Raw genomic sequence first — 24,579 nt, 5'->3', positions numbered from 1 at the left:
TAAAACGTATAATAAATTAAATCCTAGTTGATTAAATTGTAAAAAATTATTCTGATCACAATTTATGCACTCCAACACAAGAATAAGTCATTAAAAAAATAAAAAAATAAATAAATTTAATATAATAAAATACAAGTACGTGACATGTCACAATATTAACAAGAAACAACAAACAATCACCATCACTTATCTTATCGTACAGTGAAACTAAATGCAAGCCATTATTACAACAAGTACTTGGTACTGCAACCAGCACTTGTTCTCAACGACATACCAATGTAAAGACGATAACAAAATTAAAAAATAATTATATTTTAAATTCAACAAAACGAAATTTATTGTAACTCAAGGCTCGTTAGTTAACCATGGAAAAAAAAAAGTCAACAGTTTATTTATAGAAAAAGCCAGATTACTTTATCATTCTTTAGTTAATTTTTTTTTTTTTTTTTTAATCAAAGATAGAGTGGTTGTGGTAATTGGCAGTATTTTACGATCAACCTTTGATTAAAAATATAAAATACACTTTATACTAAAACAGAAAAACAGAATTTGAATTGAGAAATAAAATTGATTAAATATTTTCATCAAAAAATCAATTCTAGTCAAAATATTTATCTAAATTTTATGCGACGTTCTCAAAAAAAAGTCTCACTCGTTCAAAAAAAAAAGTTAGATAAATTTTCTCAATAATTTTTTTAAAAAGAGGAAGAATTTTCGTGAAGAAAAAAAAATCTTTAAATAAATTTTGAATAATTTTTCTATTTCTTAAAAATATTTTCAATTTTTCATTATAAAAAGTAAATTTTTTTTATAATAATTATTGTAAACTTTAAAAAATTCTCCAGCATGAAATTATAATTATTTTTCATCTTTTTTAGCTTTATGTTATTTAATTTTATTTTGGAAAATTTTTGCTGTTATTTATCTGACCACCCAGTGATAAATAAACGTTGAATAAAAAATCATTATACGGCCAAGAGAGAAGCTCGGTGTATACCCAAGTGCATTTTACAATGTTGGAGAATGTGGTTTTTATCATACGTAAATAATCATCATACACCATAAAGATAAAAAAAAAAAATACTCAATACCACAAAGCCATCGGACACCTTATTAAATAACATAAAATTTAATTTTTCAACAACAAAAATTTATTAAATAAAAACACAAACAATAATAATTAAAAATGAATTTGAAAAATATCTTCAAAATCATCAACAAATTGTGAATTATCATGGTTATTAATTTCTTCATTATTTGTTGAACTTGGATTATCAGGAAGTAAACGTACCACAAAATTATTTCTCCAAAATCTTCGCCATTGTCTACCATGAAGTCTTAAAATATAATTTATATGAAAACAAAAAACACAAAAATTAATAAAAATAAAATAATTAAAAATACCTGTTAATATACCTGCCAAGTGTAACAAGCCAACACCAATATGCTGCAAGTGTTAATGAACATGTTGGTAATAAAACAACAATCATCCAGGGTATTTCATTAAAGCCAGTATTTAATATCATTCTCATTGTAAGTGAACATACATAAATTGCAAATAATGCTATTGGTGTTGTTACAACAAGATACATTATATCAAACATCATCTGTTAAAAAAAAAAAAAAGTTAATTACAATAAGTTAATAAAAAAAAATATAATGAATAAATTAAAAAAATATAAATATACTCGTCTTGTTGCAACAACAGTATTGAACCATATCCAGACACTCCTAAAAAGACCATGTCTTGGTACTCTTTTGGTGAGGTACTTGTAACCACAAAGCTCACATCTTGTATTACCAGATTCAGTTAACCAACGTTCAAGACATTCACTATGTACAAGTGCAACAGTCCCTCGACACCTTGTATAATTTATTTATTTATTTATTATTTTATTAATCAAGTTTTAAATATGGTTATATACAAACTTGCAAACTGAAACGAGTGGTCCAAGATAGGCATATGATGAAAGTGTTGATGTTTGACTATTATTTCTTTGAACATTTTGTTTTGGCCATTCCCATAATGAAGTTGGTACTGTTACCACTGGAAAATTACCCATGTGACATATTCTACAAATGTCAGTTGTCGATAAATTTGAATCATCTTTCAAAAAAAAGAAAAACATCATTGTCATTTTATTTTTACATATATTTATCAATTAATTGAATTACTTAAATTATTTTTTTTTATATAACCTTTTTCAATTGATACAGATTTTTTTTCCACTTGATTTTTATCATCATCATGTCGTGAGTCTTCCTCCAAACTAGTATCAACGTTTTTCTCCAGCAATTCAGACATCAATACCTCCAAAAAACTCCCATGTCATATTTTCAACATAAAATTATTTCAAATAAATACTAAAAATTTTGCTAATTACCAAAATAAATTTCCAATTTTATTCTAAACATTTGACATCAAGTTTGTTGTTTGTTTTTTTTTTTTTTTTTTTTTATTTATAATAAAATAAAAGACGAATGAAATTTGTTTTATTTTTTAAGCGGAAGCAATGAATCCAGGAAATGTCGGAAAATCTTGGACACTTGGCAGAGTCTTGTAAATATCGTGGGTTGAATTTTATGATTTTTTTTTTAGATGAAAAATTTGTTAAAATATATACATACTTGTTGTGGTTACTTCCGTAATATGTAATATTTCCGGTTTAGCAATAATTTGTTAATTTATAAAATTTTTTTATTGTTTTTTTTTTCGGTAAAATTAAATAAAATGAAATTATAAAATTATTTTTAGTTTTTAGAATTAATCATGATGGTAAACCGGACGTTTTTCGTCATGGTTTATTGAATGTAAATGCATATTAAATTAATAATATTTAAGACAAGTCATTTTTAATTATTCTACGACCAATTGATTTTAATTATAATTATTATGATTTATGAAATATTGAAGTATAGCAACATGATTAATTTTTAAATGAATTTTAGGTTGAGATTTAATTTATGTGACAGTCATCATGCTGTTGTCATATGTCATATGTCATGTGTAATAGAAAAATTTACATCTGTGTCAAAATCATTTATAAAAGTTAAATGTTCTTTAATTTTTTTTTTTTTTATTTGATATTTTCCATTGTCAATAATTTTATACTAATCACAACTTTTTTTATGTTTCGAAAAGTGCACTAATGTGTTTATCAGTTAGACTTCCATGATAAGCACTCTTTGTTTATGACCAGTACCTATTAATTGAAGTAAAATATTTAAATTAATACTTGGATAATAATTATTATTACAACTTTTGTGGTAAAATATTTTTAAAATATTTTTTTTAATATTATAAAACATTTTTAAAATCATTTTTTATTCGTGGATATTTAAACTTTCATGCAATTATTATTAAAATTGCTTCAATAAAATATTTATAATATTTTTAAAATATTTCCACGATTATACTACATAAAACTATTAATTTTATAATTTTTTTATAAATTAATTATTTATTAATAATAACTATAGAAATTTCTACAATTTTTGTAATAAAAAAATTTAAATATTTAAATATTATTAAACTGTCAAAATTATTGTAATAAAATATTTAAAATATTTTTTTATAATTAAAATTGTATTAAATTATGATATTTATAATTTTTTTTAAATTAATTTTTTTTTATAATTATATTTTAATTGTTGTATATTTTTCTACAAAAATTAAAATTATTTTTTCGATGATAGCATGTTATCATTGATACATAATAATTAATAAATAAATATAAAAATATAAACTCATGCTGATATAACATCATCAATTATTTATTTTTATTTGCAAAAATTTTATTTACAAATACTTGGTTAAGAATTTAAACAGCTTGTTGAATAAACATAATGAAAAAATATTTATAAAACTACTTTTTGCTTCTTGTTTTAGGTAATGGGAAATTAATTTTATGTCAGTAACTTTTTCATTTTTTTTTTTTTTTTGTTCAACACCAAGAGATGTTTTCCTTGAATTTTATTTATTCCAATTGATAGTTTTTTTTTTTTTTTATTTTCATTCTGTATTTATTTTTTCTCATTGAGACCTCGAAATGAATAAAGTTAAAGTTGCAATACGATCCAAACCAGGTGCCAAGTAATATGTTTTATTTATTTTTTAATTTTATTATTTTTGAAATATATCTGATGGGCTTTCCCAGAGTTTAAAAGTATTTTATACCAGGTGGCGTACAAATTTACTCGACATTTTTGCTTCAAGATTAATTAAAAACAGACTGAAAATAGTTGCTCTTTCAATTCCCCACTATTTCATTTAAATTTTAGTAAATTCCTCACTTAATCTCTCTGATTTTCTTGGTACTACTAATTTTCATGAATTGAAAATTTTGTAAAAGAGATTCACCATACTACAACTCCAGCTGGACTCTCATCATCAAAAAATTTATGACAACCTGAGAAAATTTCAAGACAGGCTCGTAGTATAATTCTCAACTTGAATGAATCTAAAAGGTCATTTATCTTTAATTCAAAATTTGATAAAAATGTCCATTAAATTTATACGACACTGTAATTTAATAACGAACCAAAAAAAATATATTTTTAAATGAAAATAAAAATAATAAATCATGTTTTACAATTTTAATATATGAAATTTTTTTTCAATAATTTTAGTAGAAAATTGTAAAAATTATTTAAACAATTATTTATTTATCAACGTTAAATATTTATTTAAATTTTTTTTAACTATTGATTTAATTTGAAAAAAATAAAAACAAAAAGATGAAAAATTTTTTGTTAAAAATAAAAAAGAATTTATATTTTAGTTTATAAAAATTATTAGTAAATTTATAGTGATTGAATGTTGAATTTGTAAGAGTATATTCATGGCACCTGTCAAGCCTATCATATATAATATATATTGTGTTATGTTAACTGTGAAAGAATAAAAATTTCTCTCTCATTTTGCAAACACCAAGTTGACTAAAATAAATTCAGCAGTTGCATTTGTATTTTTTCTTTTGTTTATTTTTTTCTCTAATTTTATTTATGAAAGTCTATATATATATGTGCATATTCTGTTTTTTTTTTTTTTTTAAACTTTTTCCTTTTTGTCGCATAATTAAATTCTGGTGACACCCTCGGGCCTTCGAAATGTTGTAAACAGTCTCAGTCTATACTTAGTAAGACTATAGAGTTTGCACAATATTCATTATACCACAAGAATTCAATGCCAGCATTTAAAACTTAAAATAAACTTTATCTACTGTTCATTTTTTATGGTAAAAAAAAATTAAAAAAAAATTATTCAGACAGTAAATTTTATAATTTTTTTATTACCAAAAGAAGACCAAAAAATAATATGCTAAAATTTTTATAAATAGTTTTTTAGCAAAGTAATTTTCTTTGAAATTTTCCAGAAAATTGAAAAAACATTTTTTACAATAATATTTCAAGTCAATTATTTTTACCAATTAAATTTATATTCCATTACAAATTTGATATATTTAAATATGAAAATAGTCAGTGCTGTTGGTTTTATAAAAAAAATTATAAGTGAAAATATAAAATTAAAAAAAAAACACAAGTATATATATGGAAAAGCGGAAATAGTTATATACGTGACTCGCCACATATCTAGAAAAATTTGTCGAGCATGCCCAACAATCCTATATTGTTTACTAAACAATTATTATTTATTTACACACCATGTGCAATACACTTGTTAACTGTATTTATTTTTTTATTTATGATTTCTTTATTTTTTTCATTTTCTAACATTTAATGCCACCCAGCTTGCATATCAATAATTATAAACAGTTTCAAATTTGAATAAATAAATAGTTAGATATTTAAATAAACAAACAAACAAACAATTGAATTTATCAAACTAACGAATATTCAATTAAATAAATTAATTAGTAATAATTTTTTTAATTATTAATTGAATTTTTTATATAAAAAACATATAAATCAGAAATTAAAAAAAAATTAATTCAAGGTCATTGATATATCATTAATGAATTAAAAATAAATAAAATAACATGATCATGATACGTGTTGATGATTAAAATGTATCGTTTAATTTCGGGATATTTTTTTGATCAAGATATATATTCATAAAAATAACGAGGATAATATGGTAATGAAACAAATGTTTTGATGGACATTGAAAAATATTATCTTGTTTATTTATTATAATAAATGATGGTATCAAAAATATACATGCGCATTTAATACACTTTGTCTGATGAGAATCATAAGAGTATGAGACTGCGAGGTAATAAAGTATAAAATATCTATTTTTTCCTCAACTTGCAATATATATACATACTATTTTTGCTAAAGTACCAGACTGTTGGACGCGTATAGTCCCTCGACGTTGACGTTGACTCGCGAGTCGTGACGAGTTTTAATAAAAATATATATATTTGTCTTTAAAATTTCTGATTCAGTACAAAAACTTTTAGCAAAGTAGCAAACACATCTGTTGTTCAAAAAAATTGATGTTCCGATTCATCGGAAAATATATCACCCATCCCTACCTAGTGAAAATAATCTGGCAGAATCTGGCAAATTAGACCGGTTTTCAGAACAACTGCCAGATTCCGCCAGATTATTTTCACCGGGGTTATAATATCGTTTATCTTAGAAAGAGATGAAATTATTTTTTGATTTCCAGCTAAAAATAATCCCATCACAATAATAAAAACGCTCAAATAACAATATAGCTATGCGGGAAAATGACGGAGAAATTTTGAAAAAATATTTTAACCAGGGAGGTGGGAGAGAGTTGGAAAAATTGCGGGAGAAAGTAGGAATAAACAATAGGTAAAAGAAGGTTGGAGAAATGGTGGATAAAAGTAGAAGTAAATTACAGGTTGGAGAAATGGCAGAAGAAAGTTAGTAAAAAGTTAGTGATTCGATGCAAAGAAATTGAAGTAAATTGCAGGTCGGAGAAATGGCGGAAAAAAGATCAAGAAAAGTCGGAGATGTAGTGGAGAAAAGTTGGGGTAAATTTCTCCACCATTTCTCCATGTCTTATTATCGTAAAAAGCGGAGAAAAGTCGGAGAAATATTTCCACAAGATGATTCATCATATAATAGAACAATATGATATTGTTAATTCAAATCCAAACACAGATAGAGATATAATACGACTGCTACTAAGTTCGTTCCTACGCCGAATTAAGGCCAAAAACAAAAAATCTGACTTCGTTCCTATAGAGGCGGTACTATTGCAGCTGAGTTCGTTCCTATCGCAATTTCCCCTATTTTAGTTTTGAGTACTCCCTCCCTTAACACTTTCCTTTACACTTTCTGTAGACTTATTGACTATTTAAAATAGCGATGAAAATTATAAGTAATAAAGAAACAAATAAAATATTGAATGTTTTTTGAAAAACACAAAAAACGAAAAATTCAAGGTGCTCTAATAGTGATATCATATCAAACATTCATTACTTTATTTTTTTCTTTATTACTTATAATCCCATTGATGATTCGATTACTGACATCAATCACGGTTAACGAAGCGAGTTGATCTATATAAAAAGTTATCATAAGAGAAGTACATCAAGAAATAAACACATAATTAACTCCTAAAAAACATGTTTAGACAATTGGTATTTTACAATATGAAATTATAAACTTATATTATAGACTATTCTTAAAAATGCTACAATAGTCAATGAATTCAAATGAACTGATAAGTGAGGTGTGCAAAAAGTAAGAAGAATAATACTTCAAGGATGCATAAATAGTTAATTTCATAAATTTATATATTGAAAATTAACTTCTATGCAATCTTAAAGCAATATTCTTCTGATTAATAATAAATTATAATTTTTGTCTTGTATTAAATGGAAATCATAAATGTAAAATATCAATTGATGAGAGATTTAATAGTTTTATTAGAATGACAATTTTTTTAAAATGTTTAATATGCAGTTTAGTTTTTATTAATTTGTAATTTTTTTTATTTTATCTTCGTTCGACTGTTTATGTATAAATTAACGTTGACCATTTAAAAAAATTGATGAAAAAAAAATTAGTTTTATCATAAATTGAATAATAATATTTTAAATTCAAAATAAAAAAAAATCGTCTAATGAGATTGATGAGAGTATGAGACTTTACGTGTTGAATTAACTGAGCTTAACATTCCAATTAGGTAACAATTCAGTTTTTGTCAATTAAATTTATTTTATTTTATGAAAACGAAAAAACTATAAATTTAAATAATCATATTTGTATATTTTTTTAAACAAAATTATTCAAAAATGCTAAAAAAATTGTGAAATATTTGCTGACAAATGATTCATTACAAATTGAATTGACTTAATTCAAACAATTGATAAATGTACTCCAATGACATGTGCTAAAAAAAAAAATTTCCAAGTTATGGAAGGAAATGAAAATAAATGAATAAAAAATTCGGTAATTCTAACCGGATATTTTTCTCAACATGTTTTTTTTTAATTATTTCGTCTTTTTCCGAACCTGTAAACAACATATTTTTCTCGGATCGATAACATTTTACTATGCTCAAATGATCCGTCAAATTTGTGGGTCGTAAAATATTTTTTATAATAAAAACCTTTCTTTATTTTTTGGGAAGACCATCACACCAAGATGACCCAATCAGATTCAAGCTGGACTCTATCCCTTCCTCACATGACTTTTCTACCTGGCACTAGCAGCACTGCATTTCAGAGACCAGTTTTCAGCAGACACTTGCAGTGATAGGTCAATCGTCAACGTGGTATTATTTTAGAATTAATATATCGTTGTGTTATTCTGTGCCAATATCAATAAGTGTATTTATTTAATTATTAGTAAAAATTTTAATACTGCATTCACATTTTTTAACTTAAACTTTGAATAAATTTAAAAAAAAAGGTAATTATAAATATATAATATAAATTAATGAATTAGATTCTGATTTTGTTTTTATTTTTTTTATAAATTTGTGCTGCTTAAAAAAAAATCATTGAGAAAAATTCTAATTTTTTTCTCGGCTATAATTTTGAAAATAGATATCTAAATGATATCTATAATTATTGAAATACATTATTCTTCATAATTTAATCATTAGTGTAAAGTTATTATTATACTGTTAAAATATATCTACAGGTATTTCTTTTTTCTTTAAGAACAGAGCTTAATAATGTCAAGTACAAAAAAAATCCGTCATGCTCAAGAAGAACAACAATTTTCTGATGATGTTGACGAAAAGATAGATTTTATCAACTCCCTGGATCATTATTCTTTAGAAAAAATATTTATGTTGCTGCCAATATGTGAAAGGATAAATATGAAAAAAGGTAATTTTGCGATTGAAAATTCGTTCAATTTATATTAATGTTTTTTATTAATTTTTTTTTTCTTTCAGTTTGTAACAGATGGAAAGAAGTCTGTAAGCTAGCTTGGTATGACATTAAAAAATACAAATGTAGCCATACAATTGGTCGTGCATATAATGACCAGTTGCTGACACAATCATATGTTGAAAACTTGATATTAAATTGTGGTACTTATTTACAAGATCTAACTCTTTCAAAAATTTGCACCTCAAGTATCATGCCAATCATTGGTGAACACTGCAATAATTTAACAAGACTTGAACTTGTTTTTGACGACAAATTGCCATTCAACACATTTGACTATATTCAAGCTTTCACAAAGTTAACTAAAATGAAATCCGTTAAAATACATTTTATTCATCTGTTATTGAAACAGGATACAAAGTTGAAATCAGAAATACTCAGAAGTCTACCAAAAGGAATTAATGAACTTCATGTAATTTATAAAAAAAGCAAGTGGTTCGAAGATCCATGGATTATTGTAAGTACTTGTTGATATAAAATTCTATAAATTAACTAAATGCAATTAACATTTATTTCAAATAATTAAAACTGCTTTTTATCTTTTTTTTAGGATTTAAGAAAATTTCAAAATCTTCATAGCTTGACATTAAACGGCTGCAATCTTGACAAAGTTATCCGACAAATATCAGAAAAAGTAACACTCGTTTATCTGAATCTTGAACGTTCTTCGTTATCCCCTCAATTTTTGAATACTGGTATTTTCGATAAGCTTGTAAATTTGGAACATGTCCATCTTTTTGAGAGTATTGAGATTTTCAACTTTCCAATATTTGCGACGGCTATTTTCAATAGATGCAAAAATATAAGATATTTTAAGGCGTCAACACCATTTATTATTAAACCTCCGACTTTAAACGAAAACTGGAAAAACTTGGAATATCTCACTATTTTTTGGTTCCTTAATTATGACTCAGCACTCAAAATTGTCAAATATTGCCATAATTTGAAATGTTTATCGCTCAAGATATGGATATTGAATAGCACTCTGCAAAAATTAACAGAATTAAAAAATCTTGAATGTTTGGACTTATATTTTTTCCGTAACCTCAATGACGAATCTGTACTTGCAATATCAAACAATTGTAAAAAACTCAAACATCTGGAAATTCCTTATGAATATAGATTATATTCTTATGATATTGAAGACGATGATGATGATGATGATGATGATGATGCCGATACTTATACTGAAAATGATACTGAAAATGATAATACTAATAATGATAATGATGAACCAGTTCTTCAAGTAACCGTTTATAATGAGTTATCAAAATTACATTATCTTGAATCTTTGAATGTGTCAGGTGCACATAAATTTACTGATAGTAGTCTTATTGCTATTGCAGATGAATGTAAAAGTCTTAAAAATTTGAATATATCTGATTGCATACATATTACTGGAGCAGGTCTTAATGCCATAACTAGCATGGAATCATTACAAAAATTAAATGTCAGCAATGTTAAAAGTGTAACAAACAGTTTTATCATCAAACTAAATGGTTTAAAATCTTTAGAAGCGACCTGGTGCGAAAAAATTACTGATTCTGGTATCATTCAATTCATAAAAAATTGTCCAGATCTTGAACAACTTCGTCTCTATGAAACGTATATGACAGTTAAGACAATTATCGCTGCTGACCACGAAACCAAATATCGTAAGAATAATATTATTTTGTATATACACTCTTGTCGTTGCAGGATAAAAAAATCTTGCAGGCCAATAATTAAATCTAAATGGTTGGTTATATATTATCGTAAATGAAAAACCATTTTTAATAAAACTAGATAGCTATATATTGAGTTTAAAATTTTACTACTGATGTTTTTGCATTAGTATAAGATTTCGAAATTAAAAATTTTATTTTCAACAAGTAGTAAATAAAATATTTTTACCATGTATATAGTAATTGAAGTATAGCTGAATATATATATTCAAAGTATACTTGGCAATATTATAGTTTTAATCGACCATCTAATGCATTTATTAATATGAAATTAATAAATAAAACCTAAAAAATAATTTCACGATCTACATTCTAATAGTATACTTTGGAAGAAAAAATAGAAAAAATAATTATTGATAAACATAATATTTTTATAAAAATAGATGTAATATTTTTACTATAAAACGTGAAAATATGATTTGCGCGTTGATGATATTTATCTATATACTTCATAAATAATTATTATATTTATTCAAAAGAACGTAATATTTATTCTATTTTTTTGTTAAATAGGTCAATAACTTTATTTGTTTAGTTGTTTATAAAAATAATTGACAAATATTAAATAATACGTGTTTATCAATATGAAACAAAAATAAATATATTTTTTTACAATTTAAAATTAAAGGGTCAGTTTTGTAAAAATATGGAGACATGGCAGAAATAAGTTGAAGAAAATTCGAAAAAAAATTACCACCGGGGTAATGAAATAATATTGTATAATAAATGAATCAATAAACCACCTTTGAAATAATTCTTTAGTGAGAAGTATTCTTCATTCATAAACCCTTGCTTGAATATTTCTGTAGTATTTCATCGACTAAATTCATATACACTAATAATAATTAATTAAAAAATTAAAATTATGATAAAATAATTAAGTTGATAATATATTTTGTTCAAGGCACGAGATAACAATTCATGTATATTAACAGTTAATGAATCAGTATTATGATTTTTTTTTTATTTACGTATAAATGTACCTCTTAAATTAATTTTAAATACAAAAACTATAAAAATATTCATTGCGTTAATTATTATATTTATTGCAATTTCTTTTGAATTCCATGAATTTCTAAATACAAATCAAAATTATCATTTTATTATATCATAAATATATTACTAGAATATGATAGTAATAATGGTTACTTTAATTATAAATTCTGGAAATAAAAAAAAAAAAAAAACAATTTATGAAAAAATTAATAAACAATTTGAACGAGGGGGAAGTCACTTGTGTAATCTGGTGTACATCGAGAGAAGAATCTTCAATAATCTCTTGTAATCTTACAGAAATGATTACGAAAAAATCGTGTCATCGATGTAATCTAAGGTACTCTTGTAATCTTTTATAATCATCAATAATCTTCAAAAATTTTATGTAATCACCAGTAATCTTACGTCGTATATCTGTAATCTGCGAAAACTTCTTGTAATCTTGACATGATTACAGAAAATCTCAGTAATCTTCCCTCCTCGTCTTCAAATCGCGCATGCGCGTGCATACATGCACACGTATAGTATGCTAATTTTTTTTTTTTATTAGTTTTTCATTATTTTTTCGTTTATTCTTTGAATTTTAAGTGTAATCATAAAAAATTACAGGGAATCTTTGTGATTACCAAAAAAAAAAGTAATCTTGTGTAATCATTAGAAATATTGCATGATTACAGGTAATCTGTAAACTGGTGTAATCTTCAATAATCTTCAATAATCTCGTGTAATCTTTCTGAAATCTTTGAATTTTAAGCGTAATCATAAAAAATTACTGGGATTCTTCGTGATTACAAAAAAAGTAATCTTGTGTAATCATTGGAAAGATTACATGATTACTGGTAATCTGTAATCTGGTGTACACTAAATTTTGGAGTGACTTCCCCCTCGAATTTGAATCTTTTATTTAAATTTTATTCAATTTGATAACTAATAAATTATTATTACTATTATAAAGCAGGAATTTTGTAATGTTATTTGTCAAAAAAATAAAATTTTAAGTATAGCTGTGTACGGACAGTAAACAACAATGCGTATGAATTGTTTTTTTATAAATTTGTGTGGTGCTTGAAAGAAAAAAAAAAAAATCTAGTGACCAATGAATTCTTTCTGAAATTTGTTTTTTTTCATTTGTTCTTTATTATATTATTTATAAACTCAAACTTTAGAAAAAAAAAATCTTAGACGATCTCTTCGCGGACGATCTTCGGAGATTGTCTGAGATCGCCATAGATCTTCGGTGATATGGTAAAAATAATTATCGTTGGAGATCGTGTAAATTTTTTCTCGGGACATTATTTTCCGTCATCGAAAATTGTTACATAAATTTGTTCATATACTATTAAGGTTGAAAGTAAATAGAATTTCCAACTATACGATTTTCGAATTTTTGGTCCCATAAAAAAGCCAGAATAATTATCTATTTCGTTGATTTTTTTTTCAGAATTTTGTACCGTGGTTTTTTTTAAATAATTAATGTCAAAGTTGACAACTTTAACACGTAGGTATATATGGGGACTGAACACATATTTTCTTCTGTAGTTGAAAAAGTTTCTATACGATTTTGCTTAATTTACTATTAGTTTGTACTTCTATACAATACGGATTTTTTAAGCCCTTAATGATAATTTTCTACCGTGGGTTTTAAAAGATATTCAATTATTAGAATCAAAATTTTCTATCATTAGCGGTCATTCTCTTTCTTTTATTCGTCGTGCTGTCTCATGTTTCTTGGCTATGGTAGTATGTGTGTGTCTATCCAGATAGACTGCATACACACATACTACCAAGAACCTGCCAGTATAGTGAAAATATTTTGTACAGAGGGGCACTGAAAATATTTTTTATAACCATATGTAGATGCGCACCCTTTCAGGCCCAAACTTTGTCCACCGATGCGATTTACTTTCAACCTTAATGAATTTTTGCTATTCAAATTCAGCTGATAAATATCACCATTTTTTGCAAAATACAAAATCGCCTATGAATCATTTAAATTTATCATATACTGTTAATATATACAGATTATTTTTTTATTTATTAACAGAGCTTCATGATGTTAAAAACAAAAAAAATCCGTCATGTTGAGGAGCAACAACAATTTCTTGGTGTTGATGACCAGAAGGTAGACTTAATCAACTCCTTAGATCATTATTCATTAGAAAAAATATTCATGTTGCTGCCAATATGTGACAGAATAAATATGCAAAAAGGTAATTATTGGAATTAAATCTTTTTCAATTTATATTAATGTTTTTAATTTATTTTTTTTTTTGGTTTTTAGTTTGTACCAGATGGAAACAGGTCTGTAAACTAGCTTGGTATGACATTAAAAAATATAAATGTAGCCATACAATTGGTGGTGCTTATAATGACCAGTTGCTGACACAATCATATGTTAAAAACTTGATGTTAATTTTTGGTATTTATTTACAAGAATTAATTCTTTCAAAAGTTTGCACCTCAAGTATCATGCCAATCGTTGGTAAACACTGCAAAAATTTAACGAAACTTGAATTTGTGTTTGACGACAAATTGCCAGTCAATAAAGATGACTATATTCAAGCTTTCACAAAGTTGAATAAAATAAAATTCATTAAAATACATGTTATTCACCCGATATTTGGACAGACAACAAAGTTGAAATCTGAAATACTCAGTAGTCTGCCAAAAAAAATTAATGAAATTCATGTAATTTTTAAAAAAGAAAACTGGCTTGAAAATCCATTGTTTATTGTAAGTACTTGTTGATTATGAATTCTATCTAAATGCAAATAACATTAATCTCAAATTATTAAAACTAAATTTTATTTTTTTTTTTTTAGGATTTAGAAAAGTTTAAAAATCTTCATAGCTTGACATTAAGTGGCTGCAATCTCGACGAAATTATCCAACAAATATCAAAAAAAATAACACTTGTTTATCTAAATCTTGATAATTCTTCGTTCTCCCGTCAGATTTTATCTCGTCAGAATGCTGGTATTTTCAACAAGCTTGTAAATTTGGAACATATACATTTATTTAAGGGTTCCGATAATATTTCTTCAAACGTCGCGAGGGATATTTTTCATGCATGCAAGAGTATAAGATATTTCAAGATGTCACCGTCATCTTTTGTTGAACCTCTGGCTTCAATTCAGAACTGGGAAAACCATAAGAACCTAGAATATCTCACTATTACTTGGGTTCTCACGTATGAGTTAGCAGCTAAAATTGTCAAATATTGCAAGAATTTGAAATGCTTATCGTTCAATAAAAGAATAACAGAAATCGCTTTGTTAAAATTAACGGAATTAAAAAATCTTGAACGTTTAGAATTTTTTGTACGTAGCCTCAGTGATAACTCAATACGTGTAATATCAGACAATTGTGAAAAACTTAAACATCTGGAAATTCCTCATAACTTTAGATCATATTCTTTTAATACAGAAGATGATGATAATGATGATGATGAATCTGATACTGATACTGAAGATGACACTGATGACGATGATGGTGATGATATTGTTACTGGTAATGATGATGATGATGATGAAACTGATACTGAAAATGATGATGATGATTATACTGCGACTGAAGATGACACTGAAGACGATGACGATAATGATCCTGTTGATGATAATGGTGATGATGATGATGATGGTGATGATGATACTGAAAACGAAGACGATGTTGATAATGATGAACCAGTTTCTTATGTAACCGTTTTTGATGAGTTATCAAAATTAGAATATCTCGAATCTTTAAATGTGTCAGATGTACATAAATTTACTGATAGTAGTATTATTGCTATTGCTAATAAGTGTAAAAGTCTCAAAAATTTGAATATATCTCGTTGCAAATATATTACTGAAGCAGGTCTGGATGCCATAACCAGCTTGGAATTATTACAAAAATTATATGTCAGCAATCTTAAAAGTGTTACAAACAATTTTATCATCAAACTAAAAGGTTTAAAATCTTTTGAAGCTAACAAGTGCGAAAAAATTACTGATTCTGGTATTATTCAATTTATTAAAAATTGTCCAGAACAACACACCCATATGATATTAATTATGAACGACCATCTAATTATCATCAATAAAAATTATTTTTAATAAAATCAGATAGCTATATATTTTGTTTAAATCTTTACTGCTGATATTTTCACAGTATTGATTGCAAAATTTAAAATTTTATTTTTCAGCTAGTACTAAATAGAATATTATGAGCATGTAAATATAGTAATTGCAGAATATACTTGATAAATTTAGTTTTAATTAACCATATAATGTATTCATTGATAAAAAATTAATAAATAAAGCCTAAAAATTTATTAGAAGTTTTTGTGTTATTATTAATCGTACATGTATTATAGATATATAAAAACAAAAAAAATTAATCAGCATATATGCGTGAAAATAATTGTAATCACAATACCGAGACACAAGTTGGAGAAAAAAAAATGAAAAAGGTTGAATAATAAATATAAAAAAATCGAAAACTTGTTGTATTTTATTAAATGGCATATTTTCTTCATCATTTATCAGAAAAATTTTTAATTGTTCAATTTAAAAAAAAACTGAATTATAATTAGCAAGATCAATAATTAAAAAAAAAAAAGAAATTACAAATAAAGAGGATAACAATATTAAATTCATTTACACAAACACAATACGAGCGTTCATTTTTATGTTATTCTTTTTACAAAAACACACATGATAAATTATAGTAAAAAAAATATAATAAGAATTAATATCACGAGAATCTCAAATCACTGTGGAACGGTGCCCCTTTTTTCAAATAAAAAAATTGGATTATTATTCGATGTATAAAGCCCAGCCTATAATACATGAATCAATAATTAATTCAACAAACTATTAATAGCACATCAATTTATGATATAAATTTATTGTTATCAAAATTTATCGATATAAAAACGAAAAATTATAGAACAATTTTACTACAATGTTAGAGTGTATTATTAGAGTGTCTAAATTATAAGAAATATATTTATGGATTAATTGAGATATTGCCTAGAAAAATTGTTAATCAAAAAACAACATAGATAAAACAATGAATTGTATGTCCTTAAAATTCTGTCATAAATAATTATAGTATATACTTATAAGCTATAGCTTAATCTAATTAGGCCCACAATAAAAACTATTATTTATTTAAATAATTAAAAAAAAAAAAGATATAAGTAAAACAACATAAAAAATTTATGTTTAACGTTTGTTGAATGAAATTAAAAAATAAGTATACTATCGTGTGATTTCGTTATCAATATAATTTTTCATAAAAATCATTGTTTTGTTGTTAAACAACAAGAGTGATCATTAAAACTTGCAAGATTCTTGTATTATTTAATAGAATAAATTCATATACAATATTAATAATTTAATGAATAAGAGCAAAATTATGATAAATTAATTAAGTTAATGATATGATCTGTTTTAATGCTTAAGCACAAGATAACAGTTCATGTATATTGATATTTTATGTATCAGTATTATGATTATGAAAAAAAAACAATCTCAATATTATAAAAAAGAATAAAAAATGTATGATTTGGTAATTTTAATCTTTTTTAACTTTAATTCCCATACAACTCTTGTCAAAAAAAAAAAATGATTTATGATGAATTTAAAATCTCAACGGGATATTTTTTGCAACAGGTTTTTGTTAAATTTTTCTTCTTTCTTTTTCAGAAACTGTAGACAATATATTTTTCTCGGATCAATAGGATTTTACTACTCAGATAATCCCGTAGTTTTGTATAGGTATTGGAGAATTTTTATATTAATATTTTTCTTTTATCTTTTGGGGACACCATCACACCAAGATATTTCAATCAGTTTCGTTTTGGACTGTAACCGTGCTACACATGGCATTTCCATGACTTCAGAGAATAATATCATTGTGGTATTTAGTGCTCATATCAATTAATAAATTTATTTAATGAGTATTATATTATATATAAAATTTTCATAAAGCATTCTCATTTTTGAACTTAAATTTCAAATAAATTTGGAAAAAAAAGAATTATAAATATATTGTATAACGAATTGATAATATATTCTTTAAATTATTTGTTTGTTTCATAAATTTGTGGTACATAAATAAAAAAAAAAATTAATAGTAAAAACTTTAATTTTTTTCTTAGATATAATTTTTGAAAATAATCAATCTAAATTATATATATTATTGCTCAGTACATTATTTTTTATCTTCATAATTTATTACATGGATTTATTCATGTGCTATTAATAAATTTGTGCTTTAGAATTCGCGTTTAGCTAATAAATATTAATCAATGTCATCAGGTTCTGCAGAATACAAAATAAAATATAGATATTTTTTGTTTTAACTAACGAAGCTTCATAATGTCAAAAGCAATAGAAATCAGTGATGTTCAAAAAGAGCAACAATTTTTTGATGATGTTGACCAGAAGATAGATTTTATCAACTCCCTGGATCATTATTCATTAGAAAAAATATTCATGTTGCTGCCAATATGTGACAGAATAAATATGCAAAAAGGTAATTATTGGAATTAAATCTTTTTCAATTTATATTAATGTTTTTAATTAATTTTTTTTTTTTTTTGTAGTTTGTACCAGATGGAAAGAGGTCTGTAAACTAGCTTGGTATGACATTAAAAAATACAAATGTACCCATACAATTGGTGGTGCTTATAATAACCAGTTGCTGACACAATCATATGTTGAAAACTTGATGTCAATTTTTGGTATTCATTTACAAGAATTAATTCTTTCAAAAATTTGCACCCCAAGTATCATTCCAATCATTGGTGAACACTGCAAAAATTTAACAAGACTTGAATTCGTGTATAACGAGAGTTTTCCAATCTATTTTCCAATCTATGAATGTGATTATATTCAAGCTTTCACAAAGTTGAATAAAATAAAATTCATTAAAATACATGTTATTAAACCGTTTTGTGGACAAATACTCAGTGGTCTGCCAGAAGAAATTAATGAAATTCATGTAATTTTTAATAAAAAAAACCTGTTCAAAGAGCCATGGTTTATTGTAAGTACTATTGTTAATTAATATTAATCTCAAATTCTTAAAACTAAATTTTTTTTTTTTTTTTAGGATTTAAGAAAATTTAAAAATCTCAATAGCTTGACACTAAGCGGCTGCGATCTCGACAAAATGATCCACCAAATATCAGAAAAAATATCACTTGTTTATCTGAATCTTGAACATTCTTCGTTCTCCATTCATAGATTGTTATATATGGGTGTTGGTATTTTCGACAACCTTGTAAATTTGGAACATATACATCTTTTTGATCATTCTGATATTATTTCTCCAAATGTCACGACGGCTATTTTTGAAACATGCAAGAGTATAAGATATTTCAAGGGGTCATTATCTTCTGGTAAACCTCTGGCTTTAATTAAAAACTGGGAAAATCTAAATAACTTGGAACATCTCACTGTTTCTTGGGTTTTTGATTTTGAATCTGCACTCAAAATTGTCAATTATTGCAATAATTTGAAATATCTATGTCTTCGTCGTAAAATAACAAATACCAGTTTAAAAAAATTAACAGAATTAAAAAATCTTGAATTTTTAGAATTAGTTTTTGCGTGTAACTTCGGTGACGAATCAATACTTGCAATATCAAACAATTGTAAAAAACTTAAACATCTGGCAATTCCTTTTGAAGGTTGAGTATTATATTTTTCTGATACTAAATGATGATGTTGATGTTTATGTTGTAAATGTTGATGATAATAATAATAATGATGATGATGATGTTGTTGTTGTTGCAGATTATATTAATTTTGATATTGATGATGATGATGATGATGATACTGAAAACGAAAATGATGATGATGTACCAGTTCTTTCTGTCACCGTTTTTGATGAGTTATCAAAATTAAAATATCTTGAATCTTTAAATGTGTCAGATGTACATAAATTTACTGATAGTAGTATTATTGCTATTGCTAATAAGTGTAAAAGTCTCAAAAATTTGAATATATCTCGTTGCAAATATATTACAGAAGTAGGTTTGGATGCCATAACCAGCTTGGAATCATTAGAAAAATTAGATGTCAGCAATCTTGAAAGTGTTAAAAACAGTTTTATCATCAAATTAAAAGGTTTAACATCTTTTAAAGCGGTCGGGTGCGAAAAAATCGCTGATTCTGGTATCATTCAATTTATAAAAAATTGTCCAGATCTTGAACAACTTCATCTCTTGAAGACTAATATGACAATTAATACAATTATCGCTGCTGACCAGGAAACCAAATATCGTAAGAATGATATTATTTTGTATATACACACTTGTAATCAGAAGCTTGAAAATTCGTGTAAATCAATAATTCAATCTAATTTGTTGATTATTTCTTATTGTGGATTTTATATTCCATAAAACCAGATAGCTATATTGTGTTTAATATTTTACTATACATACTATCATGTTTATAGTAATTGAATATACTTGACATATTTAGTTTCAATTAACTATATAATGTATTTATTGATAAAACATTAATAAATAAAGCTTTAGAAATAATCAATCGAATTTTAATGTTATACATATATTCTAGAAAAAAAAGTCGAAAAAGTTAATATAGAATATTTTTATAAAAAAAGATGCAATATTTTTACTACAAAACGTAAAATAATGATTCGCGCATTGATGATATACATCTATTTTATAGAATTATTATATTTACTCAAAAAAAACGTAATGATTGATCTATGATTTTGTTAAATTTGTGTAAAAATAATTGACAAAATATCAAATCATGTGAAGCTTGAATCATTTTTTTTTTTCAATTGCTGATTTAAATTTATTGTATATAAGAAATTTAAACCTATGGTCATTGATGTAATTATAATGAATTAAAAATGAATAAATAAAAATGATCAAGTTTGTGTTGATGATTAAAATGTATCATTTAATTTTGAGATATATATTTTTTTGATCAATAGATATACTATATAAAAAATTAATTCAAGGTCATTGATATATCATTAATGAATTAAAAATAGATAAAATAACATGATCATGATTTGTGTTGATGATTAAAATGTATCGTTTAATTTCGGGATATTTCTTTGATCAAGATATATATTCATAAAAATAATAAGGATAATATGGTAATGAAACAAATGTTTTGATGCACATTAAAGAATATTATCTTGTCAATATATTATCATAAAGGACGGTATATCAAAAAAGTACATGCGCGTTTAATATATACACTTGTCTGATGAGAATCATAATGGAGTATGAGACTGCGAGGTAAAGTATAAAATATCTATTTTCTCAGTTGGCTGTAATGGTGGACAAAAAAATCGGCCCTTATTCATTTATCATGGATTTTTTACAATAAAAATATATGAATAATTTTTTTAATTGACATTTAATATATATTCTACATATAGATATAAATATATAATATATTTTAAATGGCAATTAAAAAAATTATTCATATATTTTCGTTATTTTAAGATCATTTATGATCTTCTGATATATTCAATATTAAAGAAAAAAATAACTGTAACAAACTGCCAATAATGGACTGATGAACGAGAACAATTATGATGGAAAAAGAATACGCAATCACAGTTTGTAACGAAGTACAAATAAAAAAGATTTAGAATGAATGCACAAGAGATCAGAAAAGAGAAAGATTAAATATTTTATAAGTTTTTAATTTCAACTGTTCATTTTTTTTCTTTTCGAGTTACTGTTATTATTTTATGATAATTATAAAATTAATTTTATAAATATTTATTAAGCAATATATGTATAATAAGCATGATAGAATCTCATTTACCCTGGTGGAAATATTTCTCCGGCATAACTACAGCATTACTCCGTTTTTTCCCCATTGTAGAAGAAATTACTCCGGCATGGGATCAATGAAGGAGAAAAAATTCCAGCATTGATCTCATGCCAGAGTAATTTCTCCGGTAGTGATCCTAAGACGGAGTATTTCCACCGTTATCGATCTCATACCGGAGTAATTTCTCGGAAAATGTTTCAAACAACGGAGTAATGCCCAAGAAAACCAGAAAAAAAATTCCACCAAGGAAATTACAAATCAAGTTATAAATCATTCAATATACTCTTGTCTGTTGAAAATCATGAGAGTATGAGACTGCGAAGTAAAGTATAAAATATCTATTTTTTCCTCAACTTGCAATATACATACTATTTTTGCTAAAGTACCAGACTGTTGGACGCGTATAGCCCCTCGACGTCGACGTTGACGCGACGAGTTTTAATAAAAATATATATATATTTTTGTCTTAAAAATCCCTGATGCGATACATAAACTTTTAGCAAACATCTGTTGGTCTCAAAAGAAAAAAAAGATTCATTTCTCAAGGGTCTTTTTATTTTTTATCTTTCATATCTAGAAATAAATACAAATTCAAATATATATTTTACCTGATCATTGTAAATATATACACATAATTTATCAAGTTTTTTTTAATCTTCAAAACTGCATTAACCAGGTAAAATATTTACTCTAAAATTTTAATCTTATATTGTATATTTTATTTATTATTATATAATTTTTTTTAATTTTTATCAAAATGCAGTGTTATCTTGAATTTAAAAAAGTTAAAAACATATTTTTTCTTCTTAAAAAACTCTTGAAATATTTTATATGATAAACTTTTGATGTTGAATATTATTCCCACGTTTATTTTTGATGGTTTTTATATATTATTTTTTATTTCTGTAATCCATGATGTCCCATCACTTGAGATAATGACACCTGACACGTGTGCTTGACTCGATGATGTTAAGGCATGTGCGTGTATCGTCATTTTGTAATTTACAAATGCCTTTAAAACACCCTGATTTTTTGTTACTGAACGCATTAAACGCAAGGCCAGACGATGACACAGCATAAAAACCACATTTAGACATTTAAAAAAAATCATAAAAATTGAGCAAAAAGTTTTTTCTTTTAACGACAAACAAGGTATCAATATTTTATTATTGTTATTATTAATTTTTTCTTGTAATGATGAGTATTGCGTGTTGGTTCATGATGGCAAAATACATCAAGAACGCGTTGAGCAACATTTCATTAATCCAATCTCCAACGTGACAACAAGACAGTTTATTTTTTAATTTTTTTATTTAATTTTTTATCTCAATCGATAATTTATATATGTTATTTTAAAAAAAATTAAATATCATATGAACAAAATTACTTGAATAATCAAGCAAAGTGTCGTCAATTAATATTGTTTTTTAATTAATTAAATTTATCATAAAATAGATTAAAAATATATGCCAACAAATTGCATCAAATTAATACTGATATTATCAACAAATTAATCAACAAGATAACAAAAATATATATATCATTATTTATAATTAAAATTTAATAATTTTAAAAATATTTATTTGTAAAAAAAAAAAAATATTTTAAAGCTGGATATTGTTTATTTTTTTTTAATTTTATTATTCATTTGTTTATTTATCTTGTAAATTATAATGATTAATTGAAAATTATTCAAAGTCATACTTTGAATTATTATTAAATATATTTATAAAAATTTAAAGCTATATGCCAACTTGAGTTGTACACTTGAAACTCAATCACGAACTGTTATATCCGGCAAAATAACGATGCTTTTATTTTGCGATATAAATATATATATATGTGAAGGGTGAAACACGGGATACAGGTGTTACGTGATATTTCTATTAAAAATTTAAGTTCATTACCTTTCTCTTCTTCATCCGTTTTTATTTCTTTTTTTTTTTTTATCATAATTTCTTCATTTATTTTATTTCTACGATGGCTATTGTTTCAATTGTTCATCGAAGTTAATTTATGCTTTATTAATCTATGGATAAACTCATATGATTTTTCTGTGTAAATTGGAAAATTTCGAAAATCGAAATAGCATTTTATCTTGCGTGATGTTTCGCTGGATTTTTCGAAAAGTAATTTTCAAGGGATGGTTTTTTTTTAGAATAATAAACTAATGAAATTTTAGTTTATAATTTTTAAAATAATTATTTATATGTAATAAATTATTCAGCCAATAAAATAACGTTTGAAAATATTACAAGCCTCATTTTTAATACAGACAAGTGTTTTTTTTTATGGACTCATCATGTGTTGGATTAACGCACATATAGCTGTCCGATGTTTCCATTGAGTTTAAAAAATAAACAGAGCCATAACAGACACTCTTTCTTATATAGTAAAACGGTAGTCGAAACCCAAAACAACACATCTCGGTTTCTTTTGAAGTTATGTGAATAAAAAAAAATTTATATTTTCCTTTTTTAACCATTTTTTATACGTCAATATGAAATAAATTAGTTTCAAATACACTTGAAATTGATATAAAAAATTAAACATTATTTTTTTATTCATAAAAATTGTGTCTTTAGGTCATCTGATTATAAGCATATAATTATTTTTTAAAATTTAATTTAAAAGAATTAATAAACCTCTTGAAAATTATAATAAAAAAATTAATTTTCAAATAGCTTTTTCAAT

General features: G+C 24.7%; 1 protein-coding gene across 2 annotated transcripts; it reads right to left on the bottom strand.

Annotated features, from left to right (window-relative positions):
• Window positions 1-1,128: 1,128 nt before the first annotated feature.
• Window positions 1,129-2,448, bottom strand: LOC122848997 (E3 ubiquitin-protein ligase MARCHF2-like). 2 transcript variants are annotated; one of them, XM_044147501.1, is made up of 5 exons: window positions 2,200-2,436; window positions 1,930-2,107; window positions 1,689-1,863; window positions 1,417-1,607; window positions 1,129-1,337 (listed from the first exon to the last, which is right to left on the bottom strand). In XM_044147501.1, the coding sequence occupies exons 1-5, from the start codon at window positions 2,303-2,305 to the stop codon at window positions 1,181-1,183; spliced, it is 807 nt and encodes a 268-aa protein (XP_044003436.1). In that variant the 5' UTR covers window positions 2,306-2,436; the 3' UTR covers window positions 1,129-1,180. The 2 variants fall into 2 exon arrangements, with proteins under 2 accessions (XP_044003436.1, XP_044003435.1); XM_044147500.1 differs by having other exon boundaries at window positions 1,134-1,337; window positions 1,405-1,607; window positions 2,200-2,448.
• Window positions 2,449-24,579: the final 22,131 nt, after the last annotated feature.

This window comes from Aphidius gifuensis, linkage group LG2, assembly GCF_014905175.1.
Source record: "Aphidius gifuensis isolate YNYX2018 linkage group LG2, ASM1490517v1, whole genome shotgun sequence".
Classification (NCBI taxonomy): Eukaryota; Metazoa; Arthropoda; class Insecta; order Hymenoptera; family Braconidae; genus Aphidius; species Aphidius gifuensis.
The sequence above is the reverse complement of the archived record's forward strand: the minus strand, read 5'-3'. Positions and strand labels throughout refer to the sequence as shown.

Excerpts from the sequence above, each read along its gene's own strand:
- LOC122848997 (XM_044147500.1), bottom strand. The coding sequence starts at position 2,305 with ATGTCTGAATTGCTGGAGAAAAACGTTGATACTAGTTTGGAGGAAGAC. Across the intron at positions 1,864-1,929 it reads CCACTCGTTTCAGTTTGCAA|GTGTCGAGGGACTGTTGCAC; the intron begins GTTTGTATATAA and ends AAATTATACAAG. Across the intron at positions 1,608-1,688 it reads CTGTTGTTGCAACAAGACGA|ATGATGTTTGATATAATGTA; the intron begins GTATATTTATAT and ends TTTTTTTAACAG.